The sequence below is a fragment of the Lissotriton helveticus genome, chromosome 3_1, assembly GCF_964261635.1.
Source record: "Lissotriton helveticus chromosome 3_1, aLisHel1.1, whole genome shotgun sequence".
Classification (NCBI taxonomy): Eukaryota; Metazoa; Chordata; class Amphibia; order Caudata; family Salamandridae; genus Lissotriton; species Lissotriton helveticus.
In genome coordinates, this window is record NC_136061.1 from 1,788,470,403 (window position 1) to 1,788,482,817 (window position 12,415).

Consider the following 12,415-nt stretch of genomic DNA (forward strand, 5'->3'; position numbering starts at 1 on the left):
AAAGCATTTATTGGTTAAACGGGTTCATTTCCCAGTCCTTTAAAAGCATGAGACTGCTTGCCTGACGGGTTTCGTGAACATCACTTCTTCAGAGGCTTCCGCAATCAAAAGGAACATTGCGTGCCACACCTCCCTTTATTCCCATATCGTACGCCGTTAGATCAGCTGTTCTGAAAGAACAGTACGTGAGGGTTTGTGGGAAATGTAGTACTCCTCTCTTTGCCACAAATGAATGCTCCTTTTAAATGTATGCAGTATTTATAACTCCACATGAGCCCCAGGAAAATAAAGTCATTCTTGATCCAAGGTCCGCATTCCCCGGAAAAGAGCTCCACAGGATTGGAACTCCCGGCCTCCTTTAGTGGTGTGGTGCTTCCTCGATGGCAGGACAGCCGCCAAAACATACAGGCTCGTGGGGTGACCAAAATTGAAGAAGCACTCGGAGGCGGACCGCTTTTCCCCGTAAAAGCATTTATTGGTTAAACAGCCTCATTCCCAGTCCTTTAAAAGCATGAGACCGCTTGCCTGACGCGTTTCGTGAACATCACTTCTTCAGAGGCTTCCGCGGTCAAAAGGAGCATTGCGTGCCACACCTCCCTTTATTCCCATATCGTACGCCGTTAGATCAGCTGTTCTGAATGAACAGTACGTGAGGGTTTGTGGGAAATGTAGTACTCCTCTCTTTGCCACAAATGGATGCTCCTTTTAAATGTATGCAGTATTTATAGCTCCACATGAGCCCCAGGACAATAAAGTCATTCTTAATCCAAGGTCCGCATTCCCCGGAAAAGAGATCCACAGGATTGGAACTCCCGGCCTCCTTTAGTGGTGTGGTGCTTCCTCGACGGCAGGACAGCCGCCAAAACATACAGGCTCGTGGGGTGACCAAAATTGAAGAAACACTCGGAGGCGGACCGCTTTTCCCCGTAAAAGCATTTATTGGTTAAACGGGTTCATTTCCCAGTCCTTTAAAAGCATGAGACCGCTTGCCTGACGGGTTTCGTGAACATCACTTCTTCAGAGGCTTCCGCAATCAAAAGGAACATTGCGTGCCACACCTCCCTTTATTCCCATATCGTACGCCGTTAGATCAGCTGTTCTGAATGAACAGTACGTGAGGGTTTGTGGGAAATGTAGTACTCCTCTCTTTGCCACAAATGGATGCTCCTTTTAAATGTATGCAGTATTTATTGCTCCACATGAGCCCCAGGAAAATAAATTCATTCTTAATCCAAGGTCCGCATTCCCCGGAAAAGAGCTCCACAGGATTGGAACTCCCGGCCTCCTTTAGTGGTGTGGTGCTTCCTCGACGGCAGGACAGCCGCCAAAACATACAGGCTCGTGGGGTGACCAAAATTGAAGAAGCACTCGGAGGCGGACCGCTTTTCCCCGTAAAAGCATTTATTGGTTAAACTGCTTCATTTCCCAGTCCTTTAAAAGCATGAGACCGCTTGCCTGACGCGTTTCGTGAACATCACTTCTTCAGAGGCTTCCGCGGTCAAAAGGAGCATTGCGTGCCACACCCCCCTTTATTCCCATATCGTACGCCGTTAGATCAGCTGTTCTGAATGAACAGTACGTGAGGGTTTGTGGGAAATGTAGTACTCCTCTCTTTGCGACAAATGGATACTCCTTTTAAATGTATGCAGTATTTATAGCTACACATGAGCCCCAGGAAAATAAAGTCATTCTTGATCCAAGGTACGCATTCCCCGGAAAAGTGCTCCACAGGATTGGAACTCCCGGCCTCCTTTAGTGGTGTGGTGCTTCCTCGATGGCAGGACAGCCGCCAAAACATACAGGCTCGTGGGGTGACCAAAATTGAAGAAGCACTTGGAGGCGGACCGCTTTTCCCCGTAAAAGCATTTATTGGTTAAACGGCTTCATTTCCCAGTCCTTTAAAAGCATGAGACCGGTTGCCTGACACGTTTTGTGAACATCACTTCTTCAGAGGCTTCCGCGGTCATAAGGAGCATTGCGTGCCACACCTCCCTTTATTCCCATATCGTACGCCGTTAGATCAGCTGTTTGAAAGAACAGTACGTGAGGGTTTGTGGGAAATGTAGTACTCCTCTCTTTGCCACAAATGGATGCTCCTTTTAAATGTATGCAGTATTTATAGCTCCACATGAGCACCATGAAAATAAAGTCATTCTTGATCCAAGGTCCGCATTCCCCGGAAAAGAGCTCCACAGGATTGGAACTCCCGGCCTCCTTTAGTGGTGCGGTGCTTCCTCGACGGCAGGACAGCCGCTAAAACATACAATCTCGCGGGGTGACCAAATTTGAAGAAGCACTCGGAGGCGGACCGCTTTTCCCCGTAAAAGCATCTATTGGTTAAACGGCTTCATTTCCCAGTCCTTTAAAAGCATGAGACCGGTTGCCTGACACGTTTCGTGAACATCACTTCTTCAGAGGCTTCCGCGGTCAAAAGGAGCATTGCGTGCCACACCTCCCTTTATTCCCATATCATACGCTGTTAGATCAGCTGTTCTGAATGAACAGTACGTGAGGGTTTGTGGGAAATGTAGTACTCCTCTCTTTGCCACAAATGGATGCTCCTTTTAAATGTATGCAGTATTTATAGCTCCACATGAGCCCCAGGAAAATAAAGTCATTCTTGATCCAAGGTCCGCATTCCCCGGAAAAGAGCTCCACAGGATTGTAACTCCAGGCCTCCTTTAGTGGTGTGGTGCTTCCTCGACGGCAGGACAGCCGCCAAAACATACAGGCTCGTGGGGTGACCAAAATTGAAGAAGCACTCGGAGGAGGACCGCTTTTCCCCGTAAAAGCATTTATTGGTTAAACGGCTTCATTTCCCAGTCCTTTAAAAGCATGAGACCGGTTGCCTGACACCTTTCGTGAACATCACTTATTCAGAGGCTTCCGCGGTCAAAAGGAGCATTGCGTGCCACACCTCCCTTTATTCCCATATCGTACGCCGTTAGATCAGCTGTTCTGAATGAACAGTACGTGAGGGTTTGTGGGAAATGTAGTACTCCTCTCTTTGCCACAAATGGATGCTCCTTTTAAATGTATGCAGTATTTATAGCTCCACATGAGCCCCAGGAAAATAAAGTCCTTCTTGATCCAAGGTCCGCATTCCCCGGAAAAGAGCTCCACAGGATTGCAACTCCCGGCCTCCTTTAGTGGTGTGGTGCTTCCTCGACGGCAGGACAGCCGCCAAAACATACAATCTTGCGGGGTGACCAAAATTGAAGAAGCATTCCCCGGAAAAGAGCTCCACAGGATTGGAACTCCTGGCCTCCTTTAGTGGTGTGGTGCTCCCTCGACGGCAGGACAGCCGCCAAATATATATGTATGTATGTATGTATGTATGTATATATATGCGGAAGCAAGATTGTTGGTTTAAAAATGAGTTGAGCGCCTCGGCTCTTTGCATAACTTGACGAAGCCCTCTGGCGAAACGCGTCGTATGCTGTGAGGTTCCCCATTAAAATCTTTTGAGGAACTACCCCCTGCGTGTGCTGCTTTCTATACAAACTGATCGTTTGTGGATGTTTGGAGCTGTGATATATATATATATATATATATATATATATATATATATATATATATATATATATATATATATATATATATATATATATATATATATATATATATTATCAAGCAAATGTCCCAAGTGGGGGGAGCTCTGTGAAGCCGGTGCTGGCGGCGAGAGTAGGGACACACTCGCAATATTTGCAAAAACAAGATTTCTTGTATAAGAAACACGCCACACACCACTCTTTAAATTCCGCTGTTTTTTTCTTGTAGGTCTTCCACCTACGTGTTTCGGACTGCAAGAGTCCCTGTTCACGTATACTCTTGAACCAAATGTAAAAGCATTGGAACCCTTTTATGAAGCTGCAATTCACCTAGTGGTTACTAGGTATCCATTTCAAGTCAAATGTAAAATATTTCATACTCTTTCATGAAGGTGCAGTTTCACAAGTCATTACTAGTTGTCCCTCACAAGTCAAATGCAAAAGCATAATTACTAGGTGTTCCTTAAAAGTCAAATGCAAATACATTGATATTGTTTCATGAAGGTGTAGTTCTACATGTCATCATTGGGTGTCCCTCAAAAGTCGAATGCAAAAGCATTGAAATTCTTCCACAATGATGCAATTCCACAAACCATTATTAGGTTTCCCTTTCTAGTCAAAAGCAAAAACCTTGATATTCTTACATGAACTCAAAGTCCCACTAGTCATTGATAGGTGTCCCTAATGAGTCAGATACAAAAGCATTGCAATTCTTGTATGAAGCTGCAAACGTCCAGCTCAAGTCAGAATCACCTGCTTCAAATGACCTGTACCAAGCTGAAAGGGTGTGGGTTTATTATATAAATTTGCATATACACTTTTGCTATTTTATTCATTTCTGCTTTTTTTTTTTCATAGGATTGATTATTTAACAAAACTGTTTCCAAACGATGAGTCAAAATGATAGTTTTCCTTGCATTTCTTGTTTTGCTTTTTTAGCTTTTGATCATACCCTACTATTCATAGGAACTATAATTCACTCCAAATAAAAGTACAATTACATGGCTTATTCTGGCTGTTTATGTTTCATTAGGTGTAACCTTTGTCTTTGATTTGAGAGGAGTGTTTACTGCATGCTGACAGTGATTATACAATACTCCAATAGGGGAGATGCATTTTCACAAGTAGTTACTAGGGGTTTCTTACAAGTTAGATACAAGTATTTGAAATCTCAATCACAATTCTGTGAAGGTCTGTGACTTCAACCTCAGACTCTGCATATGCACTCTACCTAATCCACTGAATTGCAGCAATTTTCAGTGGGAAAAAATAAATATACCAAAACTGGGTTATAGTCAGGAATGATCATTGTATTGTACAATAAATGTCTTGCGAGTTGTTAAAATAGTTGATGTAATGTAACCCTACTATACATAGGTAATTAAATGTATCCGTCATTGGGAAGTGGAAGTGTCTAACAATTTCTATTTTTGTGGAACTATTTTTTAGGTGTGCGTGTACACGAATAGGGACAACATGCAATTACTCAAAGTGAAAGCATCCCGTGCCTGAAATTGGCTGCTCTGCTGATCTATACTTTCTGCTAGGGAGTCTATTTTGAGTGACTTGTCCACAGACCAATGATGAAAGAGTGTTGATTGGCAAACCCGATACATGTATGTATTTTTTTGTTTGCGGTTTTTTGGAAAACATAGAGCTGGCAAAACAGCAAAATCTTTCTTTAGGTCAGACCTAAAACTATTTGCGTCATACGATGCCAGCTTCTTTCCTATCAGGTATCTAGTTCAGTGCTTGGGAAACGTTTTCATCTAATTTAATTTGGAAAATATTAGAGTTTGAACTTTGGGAATTGTTTTTAAAGGAAAATAGTATTTTATTTTCCCCTGCATAATCATCTTTCAGTATTAGCATTCAAACCGGGAAGTGAGCTCAAATGCTGTCTAAGGTCCTTATCAATTTGTTTCACTCTTTATTAACTTTCAGATAAAGCTAATGTGAATTTTTAGTCACAGGGCTAAACGTATAGAGATATCAGGAGGATTCTTGTCAGGACTGCTGGAAGGCCAATAGGGAACATGTGCCAGTCAAAGTACCATAGTTCATAATTTTAAAGTTGATGAACTGAGTACCTTGGTGTTGGATGGCAGTAAAATACTAAATTTGCTCACCGGACAGAATTGAAAAGTGGCTGGTTGGGAATGATAGGACAGAACCAGTTGGGTTGCACTGGAGTCATTCTCATATCAAGAGTGCATAGGACAGCATTAGAAACACCATTATAGGAAGAGCAATGCCAAAAGGGCAGAAATGCAGGGGTGCAGTAAAAAGGTGTTAGACACACCACTGATTAATGAGTAGCTTTAATTAAATTAAGATATGTAAGGTCCTTTTTCGAAAGGTCAGTACGAGCTGAGACAGAGTGAGTTACCACTGACATTGTTAAGACTGCGCCGAATTCAAACTAGATGGTGACATGGTTCACTAAATGTTCACACACACTTGTCCTTTGGCTTGAATGGCCTTTGAAATTAAATGTCAGACTGGTACACATCTTGAAACCTGGCAAGCTTTTGCGGTCTGTAGTGCCTTGCAGAGACTGGGCCTCCTAAGCAAAAGCCATGGCTTCACCTGTCGTCCACTGGGATTACAGGAGCTGTAAAGTCTGCAGTGGTCCCAGACATCTCATAAGTCCTCATTGCTGTGGTTAGTGAGTGTTGCCCTTCCCTTGTGCCCTGGCCTTTGGGGATTAGGCCTTCCAGACAAAAGCCATGCTTTGCCTGCTTCTCATGTTGGATTTCAGGAGCTATCAGCCCGCAGGAGCCCCAGGCTCCCCTTGGCATGATTCCGCCCTGCCACAGATAACAAAGAGAACCTGCTAAGTGCCCGGAGCCTTGGCCTGTGGAGAACGGCCCTTCTAGGTGAAAGCCATGACTTCACCTGCCATCCATTGGTGATTACTGGAACTGGGCAGCTTGTATGAATCCCAAACTCCTCTTCGGTACAATCCCATTCTGCCACAGGATATGCCATGGGATATGCACAGAGGTCCTGTTTCTGCTCTAAACCATGGAAGAACATAAGTGTCCTCCCCGGGCTTCAGCCACTATGCCCTGGGTAGGGACTGTCACCTCAGTTCATAGAGTAGGTGTTACCCAGGTAGGTGCCTTCCACCTTCCCAGTGCCTGAGCCTGGTGAGCTATGAAGGGTTAAGCCCCCACCTACCCTCCTGTCCTGTTGGGCCTGACTGAGAGAAAAAAATTCTTGACTATTAACCTGGTGCGAGGCACAAGTCAGAGTAAGCTTTGCTTGCTGGCTCTCTAGTTATCTGGTTTGCCAACCTCCGACCGACACATGATGTGACTGGAGCGCACTGAGCACAGTTGCCCCAATTGACAGTCGCACTAGGAGCAGAGGGCCTTCTCCTTCTCACTGTGAGAGGGGCAGGGAATTGCCGGGAAGGGTTGGAGATGTTGAATCTGCTGCACTCCCAAGCAATACGACTCCATGAAGAACTGAGCATTCTCATGCTGGGGATCGCTACTGACCTAAAACTGTACATGCGCTGAGCATCAATCAGAAGGGGTTGGGACCCCTGAGCGATACCAGAGAGTCAATGTTCTGTATGCCACATTTCCCAAGCCTATCACCGGATAAGGATTTGGCTCCACACTCTTCCCTTTTTGCTGGCTGTTACTGAATGAATTTTGGCTGGATTCTTTACTTCCACTTAGTAATATGCCTAAACTCAGCAGGGAACCACATCTGATCTGAAATTGGTTGCCAAAGGGTGGGGAAGCCAGACCGACTTAATGGGCTGAAAAAGGGAGACCCTTTTTGCACAGGGATAACCACTGCAGTGCACCCTTTCCCAGATTGGAGACCAAAGCCCACAGTAGCCAGCATGGATACCAGCATCTGTGGACAGGTGGGGGCTATCTCAGTCACAGACGTAAAAGTGGGCACCAATGCAGTCAGTGCGGGCATCCATGAGACACACCAGTAAGCAACATATAGCATGAAGCCAGGCACTCCTGGTTTTTCATGCCTGGGGAAGATCGGTTGCCCACCCACCTTGCCACGGTGAGAAAGGTCAGGTGCACCTAAGGTGTACCTAAACTGTAGGACCAGGGGACTGGTGATGGGTGATTTGGGGTCTGACCATGGAGGACACCTCAGTCAAGAGAATCAAGAGGATGCAGAGAGACCACGGGTGGGACAGGCAGTAGCTTACCTTGCAGCATATTGCCAGCTTAATTCCAGCAGCAGCTTTATTATACAATATTGAAGCTGAAAGTATTATACCTGCTAGCAGTAGATTTGACCTTCAATGGCTCAATACTAAAGAATTTAGGGTGTACTCATTCCAATTGCAGGGTCTTGAAGAAGCCCTATATTGTTATGTTTTTGTCACTACCCCCATGAGACAGAAGTGGTTAATTTGCGTGCCTGCTGCCTTCATTGTATATGGCAGCTGCTTCGTATGCTCTCGCATCTGGAATCGAACCCTGATTCACTTTTACTTGTAGTCACCATGTTAGGCATAGAAAGTAACATTGAAAATTGAGAAGGCAGGCATCTGAATATATTATTGCAATCAAGCAGATGTGCGATTGGTCCGAGGTTATCTAGAGTCACGGTAGCAGCTGGACGAGCCCGGATTGGTATTGGTGTAATGCAGGCCTCCTGGGTAATGCAGGCATCCTGGGAGGTCAGGCTCATCAGCATGTATGAGCTCTAGAAATACCACAATTATCCAAGTAACAGATGGAGCAATCACAGGAACCATAACTGCTTTAAGGAGTCATTCGCAGTTTCACTGTACCAGCTGTGTTTACTTACTTGTACATGGCTTAATATTTGAGCCAAGCATATGTTACTGGCATGATCAACCAGCAGCACTTGCTGGACAGGACATCAAAAAATGTGTCAGACCTCCTGAAGCCCTGGCTAGGCTTGAAGAATCAAATGAGCCCTCATCTGGACTTCCAGGGCAGACTAGCTATTTGGGCATCATTCATTCCTTTGGCATATGTGACCAGAAGGCCAGGCAAAGAGCGACCAGATGGCTGAGCTTGCAGGAAGATGTCTTATGAAGCAGTTTATGATCGCCCAAAGAGTGGCAATGAGCTGGCATAGTTCTCAGGGCCTTGGCTGTGCCTCATGCATAGGGCTGTCGGTGGCCTCACAGAGCTGTTGACATGGGGTTCGGACAGATTATTTTCTTCCAGCCATGCAGAGGAGCACTCCTCGGATCTGAGGGACCTCGTCCCAAGGTCTAAGTGACACAGGGGGCTGGAACATGGAGCCCGAGCTGGAGGCTTACATGCCAGGGCTCACCAGAGCTCTAACCCCAGGCCCAATAAGAACATCTGAACCTGGGCAGGCAGCGGAGGCCTTCCGGGGCCAGGAGTACAACATCCCAGTCACTTTTAGACATGGCAGGCCAGAGACCAGGGCTGGGGGCTTCCACCCCTGACCTTGACATAGGTCCAAGGAGCTACTTAACAAGGACAGGCCTTCCTGGCCACTGGGACCTAGTCCTGGGCATTTTGCAACACGATTGGCTAGTCAACGGAGTCAAGGTATGGAGGCTACCAGCCCCAGGCCAGCCAGAGCCCTGACATGGTGCTTGCTTCTTGACCCATGGCAGGCAGAGGAGGTTTTCCTGTTCCAAGGGACCCCACCCTGGGCTCTTCGGGACACAGTAGGCTGGGAAATGGGGCCCAGGATCATGGGCTTTCACCCTGCCCCTGCCTGAGCTCTTACCTAGAGCATTTTAACATGAGCAGGCAGGGGTGGCCTTCTCGGGCCTGTGGAACCCCATCCCCGATACTTTGCGACACGACGGCCCAGGAATGGACCCAAGGGATGGAAGCTTCATGCCACAGGCCAGTCAGAGCTCTAAACCCGGGCCTGGTCAGGGCTTCTTCACCCTGCCAAGCAGAGAAGCCCTCCATTGGCCTGCAGTGATCCATTCTGAGCCCATTATGACAAGGTGCATCAGTGCACAGACCCGAGGTTCCTCACCCTTCCCCTCCCCAGAGCCCTACTCTTTCTTGTAATGTCTATACCTCAAGTGATAGAGGGAGACATTCAAGAGAATATATCCAGCCTCCTGAAGACCTGACTGGGCTTGAAGCTTCAAATGAACTCTCATTGGGATTTTCAGGGCTGCTCCGAATTCTGAACATGCAGCCACATGAAGAAAGGGATGTGGTTTGTTTATTTATTGTTAGTACAATATGCCACTAGTGACATTGGCATGGCACATTATGCACCACCCATGGAGGCATGGCAACTGACCTCTAATTTTATTTCACATAGCCCTGCCTCAAGGTTAGCAGGAGTAAGACAGATCAGTGAAGTCAGGTGCATCTCTGAACGGTGAGCAGGGCTGGAGCAGCATCAGTCAGTTTCCAGATATGGTTATGAAATGGCAGTAGTGCTAGGGCAGTTAGTAACATATCACACTTCTAGAAGTCTAACAGGCAGTGTGGTAAATTAGGCACTTGTCAGGCAACCTTGTGACGTGGCCACTTGTAAGACAGGCACATGGACCCACCCTGCATGTTAATTTGTATGTATTTATGAGGTACATGATATATCAGGTACTGCATACCTCTCACAGTTCACGTCAGACAAGAAATCCATACATTGTCCAGACTCATGGCATCCCAAAGTCACAACTGGTCAGGATAAATTAATGAGCTTGGCACTTACTGTCTGGATATGACTCTCCAAAGCAGGCGAATAGCAGTGCAAGGACTAGCAGCATCTTCATATCCACCTCAGGCTCACACCTGAAACAAACATATAACATCTTCAGTGGTAATCTACCAGTGCAGAGAGGCCGCAGAGGAGTGGGTTGGGACAAAGAGAATGACCCTTGTTAATACTGGGGGTCAGAGGCAGAGATTCAATATACATCAGAACGATTAATGCAACTTTGAGAGGTGAAGTAATAGAGAGGGATCGTACATCAAACCTTTTACCCCTACCAGGAAATATTTGAGATAGAGAGTGACTATCCATGGTACCCATAGGAGCTTCTATTAAGTGAGGGGGGATCAAGAGAATGGCCATACTTTGGAACCTGCTATGACACCCCAAGGGATGAGGAATCGATAGCACATGCCACTAGGAGCTCTTGGAGCCACTATGAGTAGCTGGGACAAGGAGTGATCATACCTCGTACTCACTGAAAACACCATGAGGGTGTAGTGTGATACAAAGTAACCATTTGAGGGGAAAGAATAGTGATGCATTAGGAGCTAGTGTAAAGAAATTGTCCAAGTAGGTAACATTTAGTGTTACCAAGATACCTGAGAGTAACCTGGGAACATCTGGTGGTATTATGAGGCATTCAGAAAGAAAGTATCTCCAAGAAGCTTTGGAGCCTTTACCGATAGAATGAGTCTACACAGTAACTTTTGGTCCAACACACTTCTTGTAGAAATAACAGGTGGTTATTGGGGCACGGAAACTGGTCCTGCTCAGGAACATTTGGTGACAAAATGAGGAGTGGATACATAAATTGACTGTACATGGTAAGCATTAGAGCAACCACAAGGGCTTTGGAATAGAGACCAGCTTGAAACTGACCCCTATGAACTGCCACAAGGCAGTGAATAAATGAGATGAAATTCCCTACCAAAAGAGCTGAGAGACCTAGAATCGGAAAAGTATTTCATCTTTGCACTGAAAACATATCTGTTTAGGGAACTCTAAAAAAAGGCCAAATTATATCAGTCTACTGGATTATTGCTGGGGAACTTCTTTGGAAGCAGCTGCACCCTTTACGAGTGTTATTCATACATTCAATAGAGAGTGACCATACCTGAGACTGTCTGGAACCACCAGAAGGGGCAAGTTGTTAGAGACTGGTCATAAACTAGAGCCTTTGCCATTGCCATATTGGGTGGACCATAGAAATTGACCATAACAAGGAATGTCTGAAGCCAATATAAAGGTGGAAGATGGAGAGTGGCAACACCCCTAAACATTTGGGACTAGCATGAAATGCTTCCTTTAAAAAAATGTATATTTTATGACAGTTTGTAAGGTTCCACAAATTCAAGAAATAACAAACAAAGGGTGTTGGACCATTACTGCAGAGCTAACAATCGTAAACATCTTATACTTGTCACATCCACCACCATCTACACATGGAATCTTTTATGGGTTTCTCTCATCAGGTGGGTACACCAAGTTTCTGGCTAAGGCCTTATACTGCCATACTTCTAAGTAATCCTGCATTTTTTTTTATCTCATCTGACTAGCTTCATGCACATTTCTTCAACCAAGGACCACTCTGAGACATTGGGGGCATATTTACATGCCCCAATTGCCACCAAAGTATCACTTTTTTCGACACTCTAGTGGCGTAGCATCTTTTCCCATTTTACAAGGTGTCTCTAAGCCACTTAATGTGGCTTAACACCACCTTGTAGATATGCTCCTTTGTAGATATGCTCCTTTCCTTAACGCCGCCTTGTAGACATGCTCCTTTCCGCCTCAGTCCTCTGCGGCAAAGGTGCATGCAATAGGTGTTGCTGTGTGTGTTCCATCGCAACACCCAGTGCTTTTTGACACTGCCCCAGATATACAAGGCTGAGGCGGCACCAAAACAGCAACATTCAAACGCCTTGGATTAGTCAATCATTAGAAGGGTGATAGGAGAAAAAGTATTAATTTCTCCTTGTTTTTTGCTCTTTCCACATGTGCTGCATTATGCAGCACACTTCGAAAGAGCAAATCGATAACATGTGAACCTCGGCACTCTAAAATATCTATAATATCAATTCATATGGGTGTATGTCTAATTCAAAATATCTGCAAGGCCGTAATTCTGTTCTGGCTTCAGCAATTTTATGTAAACATATCACAAGGGTTTCACAAAGTAC

General features: G+C 45.4%; 1 protein-coding gene across 2 annotated transcripts in view; it reads right to left on the reverse strand.

The window, feature by feature from the left end:
* LOC144823812 (uncharacterized) overlaps positions 1–12,415 on the reverse strand; it is a 230,014-nt gene that overhangs the window by 133,835 nt on the left and 83,764 nt on the right. For both annotated transcript variants that reach the window (XM_078682665.1, XM_078682667.1), the window contains one exon: positions 10,233–10,312. In XM_078682665.1, the coding sequence (XP_078538791.1) occupies positions 10,233–10,293 (61 nt within the window). In that variant the 5' untranslated portion in view covers positions 10,294–10,312. The remainder of the gene's footprint in view (positions 1–10,232; positions 10,313–12,415) is intronic.